A 20,713-nucleotide genomic window follows, 5' to 3' on the forward strand; every position below is an offset into this window, starting at 1 on the left:
ACTGCTTAGCAAAGTAGGTAGAATCTCTTGTGATAAAAAGTGGTGCTCAGTGCAGTCACTGTGACTTCTGCTATTTAATTTCTCAAAGCCTGCAGCCTCATGACTGAACAAAACCCATAGGTTTTGAAACGTTATTTTCCAGATGAGCTATTTTCAGACCATGGTTTTGCAAGCTAAGTTTGGGCTGCAGGCTCAGCTTTGTTTAGATTACTTGAGGTTTGTTCTTTAGGGGATTTAGGACTTACAGAGCCAGAGTTACATGTGTGTCTCATAACTTTTGCTTAATAGTGATAGTTGCACTGAGAAACAGGGGCTGTCCTGTGATGGTAGCTGGCTGTTCTGCTTAAGTAGGTTGGGATGAAATTCTGGTTTTACAGTTACTTCGCTCTTGGGTTGGAGACCCTCACACTTCACGCACAGATTATGTATTACGTGGATTGTTCCAGCAGTGTGTGTCCTTGGGGTTGTGCTGCAGGGAGCTTTCCCTAGGGATTCCTGAGTGCTGGGGTGCCTGCACTGGGGGGCACAGGGGCTGTGGTCGGGGCAGAATAGCGAGCGCAGAGGCTGCAGAGGCAATCATGTTCAGGGGGTGGGAAAAATAGGACTACTTTTAGTCTGCATTATGGGATTTTTGTTCTGGGACAGGAGACTTTTTTTCATTCTCCAACCAGGGAAAGGCAATAGAGCTGCTGAAGGCTCTGGAGTGCAAGTCCTGTGAGGAGCAGCTGGGGGAACTGGGGTTTTTTTTAGCCTGGAAAAGGGGAGGCTCACTAGTGACCTTATCACTCTTTACAACCACCTGAAAGAAGGGTGCAACCAGGTGCGGGTCGGCCTCTTCTCCCAGATAATAAGTGACAGGATGAGAGGAAATGGCCTCAAGCTTCACCAGACGAGGTTTAGGCTGGACCTAAGGGAATTTCTTCACAGAAAGGGTCTGCCCAGGGCGGTGGCGCAGTTACTCTCCCGGAGTGTTTGGACTGGACCTGGCACTTCGATCATGGCCTAGTTTACAAAGGGACGCTCGGTCACAGACTGGACTCGATGATCCCGGAGATCTTTTCCAACAGAACCGATTCTGTATTCTCTGCTGTTTTGCACTAAGCCCTCCTCAAAGCAGCCGAGGAGCCCAGCCCAGGAGCAGCAGCTGGAGCAAGGGCGGTGGGAGCCGCCCGGGCCCCGGTGTGCGGGGCGGGCTGTGGGCGGCTGCTCCCGCCCGGGCCCCGCCCCGCGCCTGCGACTCCCGGCGGCCCGCGGGGCTGCGCCGGGCGGGGCCTGCGCTCCGCTCCGTGCGGGGCCTGCGTTCCGTGCGCTGCCGGAGGCCGCGGGTGCTGGGGCCTGCATCCCACGTCCCTCCCGCGTCCTGAGCCGGGGTCCGCTCCCCACTGCAGGTCCGGGATCGCGATCCCTCCCCGCCCCCGCCCCTGCCCCTGGCTATCCCGGCCCGAGCGACTTCCTCGTTATTTCTGTTTGTATTAATGAAGCGCTCGCGGGCCGTATAAACTTTGAGTTATTCCTTCGTTTGTGCCCCATAGATTTTTCTCTCAAAGCAACTAAGGAAGGACAATGGGAGTTCAAGGACTTTGGAAGCTGCTTGAATGCACCGGGAGACCCATAAACCCAGAAACGCTGGAAGGGAAAATTCTTGCTGTTGGTATCCTTTAAAGTTGAGGAACCGAAGTTGCAAGGGAGATTGTTTTAACTATTTCCCTTATTTATAAGTGATATTATAATTATTATTATTATCATTATTATTATTATTACTATATTTAATTTGCCTACATTTTGGTAAGTGAAAGTTTTTTATAATATGTGAGAAATACTCTCTTTTCATCTTCTAAAAAGTAGACCTTTTCTTAATAGGTTCCTTATACAGGTGTTTGACTATAGAATTTTGTACTTTATAAATAAGTGTGCTGCTCTCAGTAGGACTACAAGGTGAGGAAGTTTTATACTTATGTGTCAGCTTTCCTGTCCTGTATACTTGGTTAAATGCTGGAAAGATGTGGAAGGAAGCTTCCTGTCATTTACCTGTAAAAATAACTGGGGAGGTATTTGCTGTCCTTTTGCTTCCACTCTGCTTTTTGTGCAGGACAATTGGGGCAATGATTTAGTCTTCTTCCAAGTTCATAACTATTTGAATTTTCTTGGTTTTGATAAGACAAGCTTTGAACCGTGGGCAAAAGCCACTCAGTCAAATCTGTGCACTTCATAGGAACTCCCAATGTGGTATATGTGCAAAAGAGCACATTTTTTTCCTCTCAACGATTCCTTTAAGATATCAGTATTTGGTTGAACCAAGCAATAAAGGGAGCCAGAGATCGTGGTAATATTCCTGTACGGAATGCTCATCTGCTCACTCTGTTTCATCGTCTCTGCAAGTTACTGTTTTTCCGCATTCGCCCCGTCTTTGTTTTTGATGGAGAGGCACCTCTTCTGAAGAGACAAACCTTGGTAAGTACCTTTGTGAGTTATTGCAAGATAAAAGAGGCTGTATGTCTGCTGATGGTAAGCAGCTATTTTCAGTTTCCTTCCTGTTGTTCTGCTTATGTTTCTGAGCTGTGGGGGTGGAAGATTAAAGTCCACTGCTCTGCAGGTGTCTTTTGCAGTCCCAGCCTGAGTTAGCTCTTGGAGCATGCAGCAGCTTTTCTTTAATCTAGGCAGGTTTGATATGCATGGGAGCTAGGTTGCAGAGAAGTGGATGATGGCACAAGGCTGACTTGTGCTTCAGAATGGACCTGAATGCAGCTCTGCAGGCATTTGTACCCAGAAGCTGAAAGCTGTTCCTGAGTCCCACAGAGGGACGGACATGGATTTAGAGGCTCTGAAAGCTCCATTTCCCTTGGTGTAGGGTGAGTTAGGAGTAACTCATAGGCTCAGCACACAGACATTTAACAGGGGTTCACTGGATGTGCATGTTCAGCATCCAGCAAAATCTTGTTGCTGTTAATCTTATTTTCATAGGCTAAGCGAAGACAAAGAAAGGAAATTGCCGTCAATGATTCCAGGAAAACTGCAGAGAAACTCTTGAAAACACTTTTGAAGAGACATGTTGTCAAAACTGCTCTTGCAGGCAAAAGGCAAGAAAAAAAATATTTTTCCCTTGTTTATAAGTGACAATAAGTATTTTTGAAGCTGTTAATTGCTGTTTTGTTTTTAATTTTTTTCCCCTAAGTAATGAAGCTTTGCCCAGTATTACACAAGTTCGAAGAGAAGGAATTGATGATATGTATGTATTGCCTGCTTTAGAGGATGAAGAGAAGAATAGGTACGTAGAATTAAGAAAATATCTTAAATGACTTTTAATAAACTTGGGTAAAAGCATAAACCACATTTTTTGATGCTGATGAAAGGCCTTTGACCTATGAGACACTGTAATATATATATATATAAAGTATATTTCTTTAATCTACATTTTATTATAGTTTCTTTTGGATATATAAGCCTCCCAGTTTTTGATGGGAAAGTAACAGAAGAAACTTTGAGCCCACAGATTAAATTTCTACACTGGATTCGTATATAAGGATGGAAGTTCTACCTCAGTACATGTCCATACAACTAAATGAGACTGATTGTTCAAGCTTGGGTGTGGTAGCTTGATTCTGTTTTGTGCTGACATGTTCAGCACAGGCAGGCTTTGTCTGTACTTGTCACACCTGTGGCATCTTCTTATATAACACTAAGTGAGAATGTGAAGCTGCCCTGTAGGTTACTCTTCGCACATCTGTACTTTTATATACTTCAAATGCTGACCAAGTAAGAATTGTGTTATGATCTAAACAGCAGCAGTTGTCTCCTTCTAGTTTTAACTGACGTAAGTTTGCCGCCTTACTTTTTGTTCAGATCTTTATGACTTGTGTATGTATTTATATGTTTGTTTATATATATGTGTATGTGTGCGTATTTTTAATACTGCAGATTTTTGTGCTTGACCACTGAAGGCATGACTAATGTCTTTTTGCTTAAAACAGAAACTCTCTTCTCCTGGGTAAATATCTACACCTTTTGTTTTCTCTTTGTGATTTTTAGCTCAGAGGAGGAGGAAGAAAAAGAATGGCAAATGAGAATGAGCCAAAAAAAGATGTTGCAAGTAAGTGCAACCTAGTTGCCTTGTTAGTGTGAACAATCCTCTCGTTCACATCCTGTGCTTCAAAATCTAATTTTTTGAAGGTACAGGTATTATTATAGCACTACTTGTAAGCAGACAAGGTGATTTTCATTTCTCTAAGAATTCCTCTTAGTGAGGAAATATACAGTAATTTCACGACCATAAGGCGCACCGGACTATAAGGCGCACGCCACGGGAGTCGGCACATTTCGCAACTTTGTAGATCATATAAGGCGCATCGGACTATGAGGCGCACTGTTGTTTTGCAGCGAAGATCCGCGCCGCGCGCAGCAAAGTAACGAATTAGTAACGGAATCCTGTGATCGTGGAGTTTACTGGCAGGTGCTCAATTTGGAAACATTTTTCACAGATTGGCGTAGGCTTTCAAAGGCAACCCCAGGCACCATCCCTGTGCAGTGTGCCCTGGCACTCCCGCCCGCCCCCAGTGCCGGCTGGCACGGCTCGGCACAGCTTCAGGGCCGCCTCCCCCTTGCGACTCTCTTCTGCCGCGGTGCTGTTCCCCCTCGCAGCTCTGCGGAGCCGCTGTACCATTCCCTCGCTCGGCTCGGCACTCCTACCGTGCTGTCTGTCCCTTGCTCAACTCGGCGCTGCCACTGTGCCACCTGTCCCTCACTCGGCTTGGCACCGCCGCCATGCCGCCTGTCCCTCGCTTAGCTCAGCACTCCTCTCGTACCGCCTGTTCCTCGCTCGGCTCGGCGCTCCTGCCGTGCTGTTCCCCCTCGTGGCTCTGCTGCCGCTGCCCCACTACCCGCCCCTCGCTCGTTGCAGCACTGCCGCCACCCCGCCCCTCGCTCGCCGCGGCGCTGCCGCCTCAGGTGCGGTTCCCTCCCTCTCCCGGCCCAGGTGCTCTAGGAACAGGGGCTCTGTCCAAAGGATGTGGCACAGGATGGCCAGCATGGACTCGGCCATGCGGCCGGTGTACACCTTGAGCGGGCGCTGCTGCCACAGCTGCTTGATGCAGACGAAGGCAACCTGGGGACACAGGGACAGTGAGGGGACAGTGTGAGGACAGCGTGGGAGAAACTCTGGGTGCCCCGAATCTTCGCTGTGTGCCAAAGTTTTTGTGTCCCCAAATCATCTCTGCTCTGGGTGCCAGGCTGAGCTCAGCTCCTGAGCCCTGCTCTGGGTGCCGGGCTGATCTGAGCTTGGCCCGCCCCTCGCTCACTGCGGCGCTGCCAACTCCCCGCCCCTCACTCACCGCGGCACTGCCAACTCCCCGCCCCTCACTCACCGCGGCACTGCCAACTCCCCGCCCCTCGCTCACCTTGGCACTGCTGCCGCCCCTCCGCCCGCCCCTTGCTCACCGCGGCGCTGCCACCGCCCTACCGCCTGCCCCTCACTTGGTGCGGCACCGCCGCTGTGCCGCCTGTCCCCCGCAGCTCAGCGCTGCCGCTGTACCGTTCCTCCTCGTGGCTCTGCAGTGCTGCCTGTCCCTCGTGGCTCTGCGCCACCATGGTGCCGACTCCCCCTTGCGGCACAGGGCTCCCATGGCTCGGCGGGGCACGGGGCTCCTGTGGCACCGGGGCTGCAGCGGCTTGGAGGGGGCCCACAGCTCCTGCGGCTCAGGGCGTTCGTGGCTCGCACTTCTGGGTTGGCAAATTTCTGAACTTTGTCCATTATATAAGGCGCACTGGACTGTAAGGCGCACTTCTGGTTTCGGGGGAAAAATTTAGTCAAAAGGGTGCGCCTTATAGTTGCAAAATTACTGTAAATGTGATTTCTCCGCTAGAATACAGAAGAACAGCAAATTCTTGTAGTATTCTTTCTTTTTTTTACTACTTCCTCTGAACATATGGAGAAGACATTGGTTTTTGTACCAATGTAAGTGAAATGCATGTATTTGTGCAATGTGTATGCATGTAAAAGACAGTGTATTTTAAAAAATGCCTGTGATTCTCCAGATGTCAGCTGAAGTTGGAGCACTTCAGTCCTTGAATTTTCCCAGATAAATTCTGTATTTGCTTCTAATGTGCTGATCTGATAGGAAGAGGAGAAATATATGACCTAAGAAGAAGAAATAATAAATAATAAAATTATCACTTCTTTTATCAATAGAAAAAAAAAAGTAAAAACTCTTGGAAAGACTGTTTGTCTTTGAAATAGTTCTCTTTCAGAAGGACAACCTCTTTGGAAGGATAAAATCAGAGCAGCTGAGGCTATATGACCTGCTTTGGTGATTTATACTAAGTATCTTTTTGTCAAAAGAATAAAACAAAGTTTCTCTATATAATGTACATCAATGGAGTACTTAACGTTTTTTATTACATAGTAGTTACTTTTTTTTTCTTGTTTTCTCTACCATACGGGAAGTAGCAACAAAGTTCTTGTAGGTTGTTTTATTTTGTTTTGTTTGGAATGATGTTCTAAATATTTTATTATTTTTATTGTGCTGTATTATAAAATATATATTGCTATTTTCCATTTTTATAGGAACAGTTATGTGAAAATCCTTATTCTGTAGATATTGAATCAGAAGATTTCCACAAGCTGCCTCCAGAAATAAAACATGAGATCTTGACTGATATTAAAGAACTTACGAAGCGAAGAAGAACCTTATTTGAAGCAATGCCAGAGGTAATGTTTAAAATAGCTTTCAAGGCATTGGAATGGAGCTATTGCTATTAATGCAAATGAAGAGAGAATGCTACATCTGGAAAACTTTACACCCTGGACTATTTAATAGATGTTACCTTGAGGAGAAAAAAAATCCAATGAGATAACGGCTCTTAACAACCTTATCTCTTGATTTCCACTAAAATTAGCAGAACTAATTTTAAAATGTTACAAATTATACTGTGTTTAGTGCTTCATCAGCATTATGCCCAAGATTTCATAACATGCTATTGGTGTGGATGAACCAGGCAGAATGAACACAGCTTGGATTCCAAACCCTGAGGTTGTTGGAGGAGCTGGCAGCTGGGAAAAGGCTTTTATAACTTAGGCAGATGTGTTGAAGCTGTTCAGACACGAATGGTGAATCCTATAGTGCCACTTCTACAGTGAGGCTTTGAAAGTACAATATACGTCAGATCAAATGATTGCTTTTGTCCAAATGTAAGCTAAGAACCATAATTTTAAAATGATTCCCATGTGGATACTCTTTTAATTGCTTTTTTTCTTAAGGTGGGGGTGAGCTCTGATAGCCAAAATTGAGATGTCATGTTGTCCAGCACTCAGAACTACTGATACCTTTCAGAATTGATGTATGTTGCCAGGATAGTATTGCTGTTACTTGGAAGTGCAGCAGCCCATGAAACACAAATGTTAGCTGCTTAAAGGAACTCTTAAAAGAATTTCCACACTCTTCCAGAATGTGGGAAATGAATTTGCTTAAAAGGGGTGTTTTATTTCAATTGATTTGTTTGTTTTGTTTTGTTTTTTGTTTTTTTGAGGACTCCAATGACTTTTCCCAGTACCAGCTTAGGGGTTTGCTTAAAAAAAGCAACCTCAATCGTTGCATAGAAAATGTAGAAAAAGAAATGAATCAACAGCATTCGGGTGAAATCCAAACACAATATGAAAATGAAGGTGGTTTTGTGAAAGAAGTGGAATCAAGGAGGGTGGTCTCTGAAGAGACTTCTCACTATATTCTGATAAAGGGTATGTCAGGTCTTAATTTTGTAAAATCTGTCGCTTGGAGTGTGCGCTCTGGCACACTTAAAACTGGCAGTTTTTAGAAAAACCTGAATATTGTTTATTGGTGCATGTAACCAGTACTTTTTATGAAATGTGCATTACTGTTTTATGTCATTGCCTGTGATCTGTAAACCTGTAGAAAAGTAATTTAATAATCTTAATATAATGCTGTTCATTATGTAAAATAGAATGTTATTATAAAGCAGAATTTTTCCACACAAAACTTTCTTTCAGGTATTCAAGCAAGAGAAGCTATGAGTAGAGACTTGGAAACTACTGCAGGGCCCTCATCAAAAGTGCATGAATTGACTAAATTAAATAAAATCAATGAACCTCCTGCTAATGCAAAGGGGTCTGCATCTGACAAGACGCAGACAGAAGAAGATGACAAGGTGGTGGCAGCTCCCCCCTCTCCTCGGACTTTGCTTGCTATCCAGGCAGCCATGGTGGAAAGCAGCTCAGAAGAAGAACTGGATGCAGGACAACTGAACGTGGACCAATTTGTGTCAGAGGAAGGCAGTGTGTCTCCAAGAACACTGCAGGCAATTCAGCAAGCTCTGAGTGAAGATGATAAAGGGGAGGAAGTTGTTACTTCTACAAATGATGGAATGCTATCAGAAAGACCAGAGGGGAAGGATTTTCTGCCTAGTAGCTCAGATGAGGAGCAGATTACTGAAGTTAAGGGGGAAAAATGCATTCCTACAGCTACAATTCATTCATCAATTCCAGTAACTGTGCAAGATACTAAATTTAAACAGAAGTGTCAGAAGTTGGAAAAAAGTCATGTTACACCCAAAGACACTGGTGTATTCAGAGATGAAAATTATTCTGCTATTGAAAATACTAGAAAAGACAAAGAAGATATAGAAAAAGATGAAAATTATTCAGAAAATCATATTGCACCCAAGGACATCAGTATATCCATAGCTGAAACTTATATTAACAATATTATAAAAGGCACAGAAGATGTAGACAAGGAAGAAAATGGTTCCAAAAATCATATTTCATCAAATAATACCAGTGTATCCCGAGGCGAAAATTATTCTTATATCAACAATACTAGAAAAGACAGAGAAGACTTAGACAAAGAAAACAATGGTTCCAAAATCGACTCAGAGTCTCTGGGAGATAAAGATATGAATTTGTGTTTGCAGAAGCCAAGCTGTGCCCCTGTGCAAACTAGTATAGATGCTTTGATTCATGCTGAAACAACAGACCTTTCTAAAAATGAGGAAAATTTGAAAATTTCTGAAAATATACAGGAAGTAATTTCCCAATCAGAGGAGAATGTGTCTGAGGACATTAGATTTTTTCCAGAAACAAGAGATCCTGAGGAGGAAAGAGAAGGGATATCACAATCCGAGGACAGTGATTCTGATGGTATGTGCTTTTTGATTGTAAAAGGATAAGAAAATAGGACAATATTGTATTTGTAATCAGTTGAAAGTAACCTTTTCTCTTAGTAAAAAATGTTTAAAAATGTATCCACTCCCACATATATTGGAGGCTGGAAGAAAATCTGAGCTGTGTTTTTCCCCTTGTGATGCATTTTCTCATTGAAACCTGAATAAAGAATATGGAGAGTCAGGAAACCATGTTGTGTACAGTGAATTTAACTGATGTGTTAACCAGTCAGCCTCTTGGTTTCTGTAATTTCACAATCTTTATACTTACCTGCTGCATATAGAAAAGAAAAGTTACTGTCCCAGTTAAAAATGTTTGCAAGTCTCTCTTTTCCTTTGATAGGAAGCTTTATTGAAGTGGATGCTGAGGTCAGTAATGAGGCTGAGTTTCGTCCTAAATATGATGAAAAAATGAGTGATGAACCAACGCTTCCAGAAGTGGAGACAGACCGACCTGATGATCTCCCAGTGGACTTGCTGAAGGAGTCTGATGAGGTCCAGTTGGGAAACACTCAGAATGCTGAAAGAGAAGCTGATGGTAAAGGTGCAGTGGATGAGTGGCAAGACATCAGTTTGGTAAATCATTATTTCTTATTTTGAGCATGTAATGGAGTGCTTTGCCTCCAGATAGTTAAGGAAAACTATTGAGCAGCTTCTTATTATTTCATTACTTTCTCACATAGGTATGTAATTGTATGGGAACTGATATTTCTTTAAAGGTGGTTAATCATAATCTCCCTAAAATCAAAGGAAAACTTCAAGGTTTTAACAAATTCATGACTAGACTATATCTGATCTTACAATTTGCTGCATTAGAGAAGCTGTAACAACTTCCTAGTGTGAATTAAAGGAACATATGCTACTAGGGTAATAGTAGTTGGAGACTTTGTGCTTTACTTTACTAAGTGTATCTGAATTGTTGAAATAATAAAAATCTTGATTTATATTTTCAGGAAGAACTAGAAGAATTGGAAAAGAACCTTTCTGCTGAGCAGAACACGCTTCAGTCTCAAAAACAGCAGCAGGAGCGTGTTGCCGCTTCTGTAACAGGACAGATGTTCTTGGAAAGCCAGGTAGTATTTGTTGAGTCATTTTGATTTGTTTCCTTCCTCCATCCCAATCATTTACTCAGAAGCTGTTAGTAATTTTCGTTAGTTTATAGGTCACCCTTTTTCGCTCTTAGGAGCTTATTTTCTTCAGTTTGCTTGATTTAAAATATTGAAAGTGTTGAGGTCATCTCATTCCAACTATTATAAGTAAGTGTAATAACATTATAAAATAACAGTTCTGTTACAGATAAATCAGTGTATCTTTTGAGCACCAGCTTTTAAAGGTTGGGCCAGTTTGATCTTGGCCTGCTTTTGTGAAAGGTGCAAAATGAACAAAAAATATTAGGAAGCTACGTTCAGCAGCAAAGAATTGATTCAGTCTGTGTATTAGGTAAGCTGTTATCTCCTCTAGTGATTAAAAGGTTAAAAAATTATAAGAAGTCTGTGTAGTTTATGCCCTGAGTAAGCCATTTGAAGGAATCTCACCAGTAATGCCTGAATAAGCCTGTTACTTCTGTGTCAGTGTTTCAAGGTTTAATACAATGTGTTTGGGTTAACAAACCCATAATATAGGAGACTAGTGATAGTGTCTATGATGTAATAAACTTAAGCTAACAGATTCTGAGAAATATGTAAATGCTTGTATTTTTTTTTCCTTAATGAGACAGTTTAGGTAGTTTTAAAATTATGCTTAAACTTGGTTAAATATTTGCACATACTTTTTTGTTCAGGTGATTTTTTTTAAGTAGATTGCCTTTATAGTATTATGTGCCATATAATCAATATGGCATGCCCTTATGGTTGTAAGTCTTTTGATCTTGTGCTTTTATTCTTAATTACAGTAAAAATGTAAAGTCTTGAGACTGATTCTGTAAAACCTCAAAAGCCATCTGAGTGAAGAACATAATCCAGACCTGTGTAACTAGGACAAACCTGTGCATGTGGAATATTTAACTGAGGTTGTGTATTGTATCCCATAAAAGCAAAAATGCATCAAAATAGAGGCATATCAAAACACTATCCAAAGAATGATTAGTCTTCCCACTATTTCCTGCTTGAGATGAATGTTTCTTATATGTTTTCATGCTACTTACTTAGATGAAGTGATGACCAAATATTTTTTTTAATATGGTTTTTTAAATTTTACTTTTTATATTTAATCTGCCTGCATCTTTCTTTCCTGGAGCCCACATGATTGTAATGCATGGAGTTTTCTCCTTGCTGTGCAAAACAATACTGAAATAGTGCTTGACTGATATGGCACTGTCTGCCTGAGAGGAGTTGAGTGGGGATTCCCTCTTGGCTTAAGTGAGCTTGGCACTTTTTACTGGAAGTTTAAGGTTTGTTGTCAAATAATAGCAGTTCTGAGTCAAGCAGAAGTGTATTAGAAGTTAACTCTTTAATTATGAATTATTAACTGTTTTCCTTCCATCCTACAGGAGCTCCTCCGTCTGTTTGGCATTCCATACATCGAAGCTCCGATGGAGGCAGAGGCACAGTGTGCTATATTGGACCTTACTGATCAGACCTCTGGGACAATCACCGATGACAGTGATGTTTGGTTGTTTGGTGCACGACATGTTTATAAAAATTTCTTCAGTCAGAACAAATTTGTAGAATATTATCAGTATGTTGACTTTCAGAACCAGCTAGGTAAGCCTCAAGTATTGATTTCTTAAACATAGTCTTCAATAAGACAACTCTGTCTCTTTATATTTTCTACAGAATTTTGTGTCTCTTATTCAGTGTGCTCTTTGGAGAGTCTCTAAAGCCATTCAGTTAGGTTGCTGTTTTACTGCCAGATGACCCCCACTGAATTTGGAGAACACCTGCATTTAATATATTGAGTTAGTGTAATGATCATCAAGGCTGCAGATACAAACTATTACACCAGTTTCTGGGTAAATGGCTTTTCTGATGTGGTGGGAAAATGATATTCTGATGTCATCAGATTTTTAGTTTTCTGGAAATAGAAGTTGGTTTTGGACATACTGAGATGTAATATATTAAAAGAGGATCTGGAATATGTGTAACACATTTATCATATAGTTGTCACTGAAAAATGTTTTTCTTCTCTCTGATGGCTCTTGAGCTAGTCTGATCAAATTGTTGCCAATTTTGTTGAACTGCTAAGCTTCAGTGTCACAGAGAGTATTAGGCAAAAAATGAACCAATTGAAACTTGTTACTATGTCTTGAGCAGAACTCTTTTAAAATCAGTTTTGACATTTTCAATTTGAGAGGCTATAGACTTTGAAACAGTAGCACGTAAAATTTTATAACATTTTTATGTGGTAAAAATGTATATTGGTAAATTGAATAAAATATTTTCCCCCTACTTTAGAATGCTACTGTAACTTAATTGGAAAGGATTGCTGTAAAAGCGTGTCTGTGATTTTTAACTGTTTTTGATGTGATAAGCAAAATATTTATTTATTTATTTAGTTATTTAGTTATTTATTGGGAAATAATAGTCATCATCAGTCTTCATGTCACATTCCTCTGCAGTCTCGTGCTTCTTTCCCATGCATTGCAGAAATTCTTCTATCTGGACAGCTGATGGATATTGTGACTAGCATGATGATGGTCTTGCTTTGTGTATTTAGACTCATATCCCTCCTTTTCTGTATGGAATTTTTTAAAAATCTGAACTCTTGAAACTGGTCCCTAAAAATCAGTCTGGTTGCCTCAGATTTTATAGCCTGTCAAATAGAAGTGGTCACCTGAATTCTTCCTTCCTTCTGGCTGTTTCACAGGCTCTTCTGGTCTACTTAGTAACTGTACCAGCACAGAGCAAAAGGCTCCCAGTTGAGGAACACTTCTAAGAAGCAGAGACTATTATGGACTAGAATTCAAGCACAATGTTTTTATTTGATTTTGGCATTACTCAATTCAGGTCAGCATTAGATGAGAACAGGACAGTAACTGGGTGTAATAAATGTACAAACAATATATTTTAACAACCCTGAATTTTGAAATTACAGAATCACAGAATTATTTGGGTTGGACAAGATCTCTGGGCTCATAGAATCCAATATTTGTCTGATGACCCCTTGTCAACTAGACCATGGCACTAAGTGCCACATCCAGAAAAAATTCCTCCTGATGTCCATTTGTAACATTTTCACTTTGGCAAGATAAATTTGCCAAATTAACACAATTATTGGTGCTTGAACTAGCAGGAGTATATTGATACTGCTCCAGAATATAACTTAGCAAATTCTGATATTGAATTGAATATAATTTTATGGAGTTAATACCTTTGTGTTCCTTTCAGTTTTTGCCTTTCTGATAATATTTTTTCTTTTGTGAGCTAATAAATGCTGAATCCATACACTTTCTTTTTCAGGGCTGGATAGAAGCAAGCTAATTAATTTGGCATACTTACTTGGAAGTGATTATACTGAGGGCATCCCAAATGTTGGCTTTGTTACAGCGATGGAGATTTTAAATGAATTTCCTGGGCATGGCTTGGAACCTCTCTTAAAATTCGCGTATGATTCATTGTGATTTGTTTTTTGTATATCCATATTGTGATTATTAGTAAATAGGCTTTTCTGATGCTTAAGCGTGCAGCAAAACATATGAGCATCACTGTCCATCATTAATTGTAGGCTGTAAAACATGACTCCGTAATATCACTATTTGCAATGACAGGTAGATAAGGTGACAAGTTGATATAGCATCACAGTGAGATGAATAAAGGCAGCAGAACAGCTGTAGAATTGCCTCAGAGTTTATTGGAGAGCTGGATCCATGGTGGAACAAAGGTTCATTCTCCCTGGGTTGGTGAGAGGTTGCTGTATCTTGCTCATAAAGAAAGGGGACTTGATTGAGGAATGGATGACCTGGAAGGAGACAGGCAGGTGGGACGTGGGCAAGAAAAAGATTTGAGAGGGCCAAGGCAGCTGTTTTGGCAATGGCAAGGAATTTCCTTTTCTTTTCCTTGCATAGCAAAAAACCTCCAAAAATTATTATTGTGTGTCTAACATCCTCTGCAAGTGAGGCTGAAGTTGGGGCCTTCTGTTTAGCAGCTTATGGGGAATCCAGGTGATATTTGCTACCTTGGCTTACAATAGCTGCATTTAATGTGTATATTTTGTCTTTCTGGTTTTAAGATTTTTTGTTTCTTTGACCATCTTTCATTTGGACATTTTCTGATCATCTCATATAGTAACTGAAGTAGGGAGACTAAGACTATTGAAATTAGCATGGTGGCTCTTGATATTTCAAGATATTTCTTCATATTTTATTTTATTTTATGGAGCAAATTAATAATTTTCTCTGTTTTTTAGTGAGTGGTGGAATGAGGCTCAGAAGAGTAAGAAAGTGAGGCCTAATCCACATGACACCAAAGTCAAGAAGAAACTGCGGGAGCTACAGCTTTATTCAGGTTTCCCAAATCCAGCAGTGGCAGAAGCATACCTGAAACCTGTGGTGGATGAATCAAGGGGTTCATTCATCTGGGGAAAGCCTGATGTAGAGCAGATCAGAGAATATCCTTTTTGGTTTTTTTAGGTAAAAGTACTCAAGAGTTCGTCAGGAGTCAGTAATGGAGTGTCAAGTTCTTAACATCTCTTTGTTGTGAGGGCCCCCAAGCCCTATCTGCATGTACTCCCCTAAAATGATACCACCTCTGGAATAGAAGGGCATGCTGCCGTGTGTTCGTGGCAGTCAGGGCTGCTCTGCCCTCTTGAGAGAGTGGGCTGTCTCACTTTGCATGCGAAGAGAATCTTGTAGCTAAACTGACTAGTTTGTTGTGATATGATATTTCTGTAACTGTCCTGCGCCTGTTTCTCCTCTTGAAGTGGGATTGTTTACACATTCCTTCTGCGTATTTGCCATTTTCCACAAATAAGTGTTGAAGTCTAGACAGAAATGGTGTTTCAATTTGCACTTTATCCCTAGTTATTCCCTGCATTTGTTCCAATAATGCCTGCTTTTTGCTTCAGTTGCAGTGTGAGCTGCAGTGAACTGTTGAAAAGTAGATGGCAATAAATGCAGAGCTAATAGTGTTTTAAACAGTAAATAAAACTTTCGCAAGGTGCAAGTGTAAAAAGGAAGTTTATTTATAGGCATTTTGTGTTATGGCAATACCATTTAGCCCAAATGAGTTCTGTCTTCACTGAGACATGCTTTGGGAAACGTTGATATTGGAGAAAAAGTTCTGCAACTAATGGAGATGGAGCAGTGTTATTGTGATATGTTGTTTTAACCAAGAGTCTTTTGTCTGATTTTGTATTAGAAAAAGCTTTGAAGTGGAGCAACTTTTGTCCAGACATTATTTACTTCAGAAATTTTCATTTTATGTGTTGACACAATACCGGTAGTAACCATTTTTTAATGTTCCTTAACTTTCTGCACATTCTGCAAGGATCACTTTGGCTGGACTAGGACAAAGATAGATGGAATCCTTTTGCCTGTGATGAAACAACTGAACTTGCAGCAGGTGAAAGTCTACCTGTAGTTTAGGGGTAACTGGAAAGTTGTGAGAGAATAATTTTAAAAGAACTGTAAAGTTCTTTGAAGTAAAATATATTTCTCAGAATCTGGGCTATGCTTTTTAATATTTTCTATCTATTTTTTAAATCAGTAAGCTTGCTTCTCTAGACTCCATTTCTGTGTGATTTGAGTGTGCTGTGAGGGACTTTGCATAATTTCAGATGTTGGTTTCAATTTTGCTTGCCTATCAAGCGCCTGTCTCAAGTCCAGGTTGCTGTTTTTTTGGGACAGTCAAGCTTACAGGTACCTTAAGCAACTTCATACTTCTAGAAGACAGTGTTCTATAAAGGCTTTATAAAGTACATATAAAAGTGCCCGTGAGATTTTGGTGGATTGGTACTGTCCATTTGATACTGTACACATCCTTTGAGGATGAGTGCAGACTGAACTGTTGAGCAAGTGCCCATTAATAATATTACTCTAATTTGCAAGTAAATGTTCTGTCAACTTTGTTAACGCTTGAAAGTGAATACTGATGGCTGCTATGGTAGCTGTCAAAGTGGGTTGTAAAATTGATCCCCAGTGTCAGATTCTTTTTTCCTTTTGCCATAGACAAGATAGATACATTGTCTAAGCCAGTGTTCTAGGTTTTCTGTATGCCTGAGTGGAGTGAAAACCCCTTAGTTACATACATATACTTTCAGATTGACTGGAATATCCTTTGGAAATGTCTGTCTCTCTTAAATAGTGTTAGGGAAAAGCAGAGGACTGGCTTAGCCCATACAAAAACCCAGCTGTGGATGAATAGCACAAATCCACACTGTGTGCTGTTAGTTCTACTTTTCAGTCTTTATACTGTAGCAGCATGTGGTGCAATGAACTTGAGTCAAAAGTCCTCATGTTCTTGCACTTGGAGGCACAAATGCGAAGTGCACTTACAGCATTTACTTAGTAAACATTCTGCTTTAACAGCTGGAAGCTAAGAATGTGTTTGTGAGGACATAAGCACACTACAGAAATTCTCTATATTAGGGTTGACAATAGCAACATATGTCTAATCACCAGCAGCACAATATTTATGAAATCTCACTGGAGTTTGCTAATTATTAATTTCTGTAAAGGTTCTTGTTGCCTAATTGATTATAAAGTGTGGATATTACCGTAATGATGCGTCTTACTGTTCACATCTACATGCATATGTATTAATTTCATTACTCCTTTGTCCTGCTTTAGTTTCAGATGTTTTATAATATAACTAACAATTGAATTCCCATTACAAAAACATTCAACTGAGCTTCTGTTTTATTTTTGATAGACTCAGCTTCGAATTGATTCATTCTTCAGACTAGAACAGCATGAAAAACAAGCTATTAAAAGTCAGAGACTGCGCAGAGCTGTGACTTGTCTGAAGAGAAAGGAAAAGGAAGCGGATGACGAAGTTCAGGAGACCACTGCTGTCATGGAGGTGGAACTTAAACAGCCTGGGAAAAGGAAAGGGAAAGGTACCACAGGTGCTGCAAATCAAGCTGCAGCAACAAAAGTACAAAGTGGAAAAAGAAGAAAACATTCCGATTCCAGAAAAGAATTTTTATATGGAGGTGGTTTTATTGGAAATTTGCATCTTTCAGAAACTTCTAGTGACTCATCAGTGGAGGAATCCAAAGGCAGAGATTTAGGCAAGAGCAAAAGGAAGAAAAACGTGTCTGCAACAGAGACAGCAGACCATAAAGAGAAAAAAGGGCACAGTAGCTCAAGTGATGAGGATGAAGACCTGGGAAATGTAGTCATGGTGACTGCCAAACCTGTGTTTGAAGGCAGAAAAAAGAAATCACGAAGCAGGAGAGGAATGAGAAAGAAAATGTCTTAAAAATATTTAAAAAGATTGTGATTTTTCTGACTTGAGCTGTGTAAATATTCTAATGAATTCTTTATAAAATGTAATAAATTATCTCTATTTGTAATGCATTTTGTCACTCATTTTCTGTCCAGAACTTAAATAGAAGTGATTCTAAACAATGAAAACACTAATTTTTGCACATTTGCTCAGAAAGACCTAGATTGCACTTGATAGAAATTTTCAGGCTTCAGATTTTAAAATTGAACCAAAACATTTGTCGTCATTCTATTTGATTTGATAGAGCTGTTAAAATCACCTGCAATCTGTTGCTTCTTAACTTCAAATTTGAATGAAATTCTGAAAATTACTTGTGTTATTTCTAGGTGTTGAAAAAGTAAAATAGGTTCAATTTTTTTGCTTTTCTTCTTCCCTTCCCTAAGCCTGTCTTAAAAGTTTTGTGCCCAAGGTAATATTGTTTATTGAAGAGAGATGATGCAAACCCTCAAAAATCTCAAGGGAAAACTTAAAGTACAGCGAGTCCCTCTATAATCTAATGTGCAGTTATTATTCATGGTCTGAATGTTTCTAGGTTTGGAGTTACATGGCTGTGTCCAAAGACAGTATTTGTTTACAAAGGTGATGTTCAGAGGTATCTACTGATTGCAGCACTCACAGTGGATTAATTTGTGTGGGGCAATGTGAAGCTCAGAGTTCTCACATGCCTCTCTTCTCTGAATGTAGAATTTATTTCCAGCTCCTGGGAACAGCACAGCATTCTACCCTTCTTACTTGTGATCTTACATTTCATTTTAATCCTCCTTGCCTTTTTTTTTGTCTTCTCATTTGATATTTCTGCTACCTTTCTCATTGTTTCATCCAGTGTTGGAAATCGAAGTCTGTACATTGAAGTTTTTTATGCCTCCCCTATATGGATGAGGGGCTGAGGTGAACTGGGTGAGATTTGGCCCTTGCAATTGCAGGGAGTCTAGTACTTCATGTACAGTTTATGCTGGGCAAAAATCATCCCTTTTGATACTACTTTTCTAAAAAATGATAACATTTTAAGCAAATTCTCAATCTGTCCAGCCAGTTTACAGCACTATTTTGTAAATAACTCATTAGCATTACTGAATTTTACTTTAAAAGTGTGTATCAGGCCCTGGTGAGCTTTTTGTAAATGTAGAAGAGCTCTCTTTAGTTTCTTTTGCTAGGTATGGTAAAGAGACTATCACTTCTTTCCAGGGCTTGTTTAGTATTTAGGTACAATAATTTATTATTTTTTGGTAACACCTAGAAAACCCAGTTGAGTTTGAAGTATACTTTTTCTAGAGAATGTGTAAAGTGAGAGATGGCTCCTGTCCTGAATTGATTACAGTCTAAAAAAAAGAGAAGTCTTAGATACCTGTGTTTGCTCCCACGACAGTGTGCTCTGTTGAGTGAATGGACATCTTGGATGTGGATGAGTGGTATGCTTGTATTTATGCAGGGTGACAGCTGTGTCCTGGGGTAAGAATTTTGGGGTTGTGTGCCTTGCTACATTCTGCATTCCAACGGGAGAGTGCATTCCTGCTCCGCAGCTGCAAAAGCACCCCTGCCCCTTGGTAAATTTTTCTTTTGGAAGACCCTTGTGGCTCTGGAGAATGACCTTGTGCTCTTGGGTTACTTTTCAGTAGCAGTGAGGAGTTGCTAACAGCCTGCCGCTATTTATTTTGTAAACATTACTCCCAAGTTGGTCACTTTGTGGCTGGAGCTCTCTGGAGTGGGTGCCTCCTGCTGTTACAAAATTGCTCCCTTACGTAAGGGCTGCCTGGTGCCCTCCCGGTGCTCGGGCTGCAGCTGTCGGGATTTGTGATTGCTCCCGGTGTGGGGATGTTGGCAATGTGTGACACAGGCTTCGGAACACGCCTTTGCCTGCGGCTGTCTGGGGGAGAAGCCACCGGCGAGATCAGGGCTTTGCTGCTGGAGCACCCTCTGGGGAAAGCTGGGGGAGGTTCAGGTAACATTGGCAGAAATGCGGTGGATGCCAGCGGTGTTTCACTTGTCTCTGCCTTTTACGCTAAATTAGTTTTTATCATTCCCTTTAACCAGTGTAACTCAGCTGTTCTGCACTGCTCAGTTGCTTGCAGCACTCCTGAATACTCATGTTTGACTATTTCAGGTTGCTGTGTAGTTCAGTGCACCTCAGGATATTTTTAGAATGACATAAAAAATGTAGGGGACCATAAAATACAAAGGCTTTGTCCTGTAGGGTGATTTTACCTTTTATTTTGTCTTCTAATGGGAAGAAAAGCTATCGGTTCTAGTACTTCTGATGTAAACAACAAGCTGATGAATGTGTGTAACATTTTCTGCTTAATATCCCTGTAATTTCTTATCCTAGTCTGAAGATGCATACAAAGACTTTGAAGTCTCTCCCACTGAGTCTCTTTTCTGTTGCCTATCTAGTGATGTTGCTATTGCTAAGTTTATGTATAGATGTAAATATAATGGCAGTATTTTTGTCCTGTGTGCTGTGGTGACGTAGAAAGCCTCTAAGTTATTTTCACCTTCAGACAAGATAATGACTGCTGGTATTGTAGCAGTAAAGTTAAACATTAAATCTGTGTGCCTTTTGTAGTGTGAAGTCAAGAGAGTAAGGTGCATCCTCTCAAACAGGAGAGGACTGTTCCATACTGTCCTCTTTATCCTGAAGTTTTGAGAGAAAAAGAATGCCTAAGAATTTGCACTGTGAGAATGTTTTGGTATTCAGAATATGTTTTTATTTTGATTGTCCTTTCTTTTTCCCTTTCTTTTTATTGTGTGATCCCACTATGGAGAGATACTCTTTAGTATAATAGTGCCTTATTTAATAGTATCCCTATTGGATGTTTAGGTATCTGTGGATTATTAACTGCATGCTGCCTGTAACCATCCTGGCAAAAATCAGTCAAATTTTCCACATAAGAGTGAACATTTAAAAATTGTATCAAAGTATCAAAAATAATCAAAACACTCTGGGTTTGTTGTTTGTTTGGTTGGTTTGTTTTTTTTTTCTTTCTGTGAACTCAGTATTCTTTCTAATTGTAGAATACCAAGAATTGGAGTCTATTGGTTGTTTGTCTGCTTTTCTGCAGACAGCTGAAAACTATGTTGTCCTCTGTTCCACTTTTCCTACTACTTTTTTCTCCAGCATGTTCTTTGTTCATATAGGCACATATGCTTTCTGTTCAGCATTTTATTTG

At 40.4% G+C, this 20,713-nt stretch overlaps 1 protein-coding gene across 1 annotated transcript; it reads left to right on the forward strand.

Moving 5' to 3' along the window:
• The first annotated feature begins 1,277 nt into the window (after nucleotides 1–1,277).
• On the forward strand, nucleotides 1,278–17,620 carry LOC116993062 (DNA excision repair protein ERCC-5-like). Its single transcript, XM_033053316.1, has 16 exons — nucleotides 1,278–1,388; nucleotides 1,533–1,651; nucleotides 2,276–2,451; nucleotides 2,962–3,077; nucleotides 3,173–3,265; nucleotides 4,027–4,087; nucleotides 6,557–6,700; nucleotides 7,519–7,726; nucleotides 7,997–9,142; nucleotides 9,509–9,741; nucleotides 10,119–10,238; nucleotides 11,654–11,867; nucleotides 13,563–13,707; nucleotides 14,509–14,709; nucleotides 15,578–15,662; nucleotides 16,971–17,620. The coding sequence occupies exons 2-16, from the start codon at nucleotides 1,564–1,566 to the stop codon at nucleotides 17,520–17,522; spliced, it is 3,582 nt and encodes a 1,193-aa protein (XP_032909207.1). The 5' UTR covers nucleotides 1,278–1,388; nucleotides 1,533–1,563; the 3' UTR covers nucleotides 17,523–17,620.
• Nucleotides 17,621–20,713: the final 3,093 nt, after the last annotated feature.

The sequence above is a fragment of the Catharus ustulatus genome, chromosome 2, assembly GCF_009819885.2.
Source record: "Catharus ustulatus isolate bCatUst1 chromosome 2, bCatUst1.pri.v2, whole genome shotgun sequence".
Classification (NCBI taxonomy): domain Eukaryota; kingdom Metazoa; phylum Chordata; class Aves; order Passeriformes; family Turdidae; genus Catharus; species Catharus ustulatus.

Bases quoted from the DNA above. Each gene is read 5' to 3' on its own strand.
- LOC116993062 (XM_033053316.1), top strand. From the start codon at position 1,564: ATGGGAGTTCAAGGACTTTGGAAGCTGCTTGAATGCACCGGGAGACCC. The intron at 7,727-7,996 runs GTATGTCAGGTC...ACTTTCTTTCAG, and splicing joins TCACTATATTCTGATAAAGG to GTATTCAAGCAAGAGAAGCT. The intron at 13,708-14,508 runs GTATGATTCATT...TCTGTTTTTTAG, and splicing joins GAACCTCTCTTAAAATTCGC to TGAGTGGTGGAATGAGGCTC.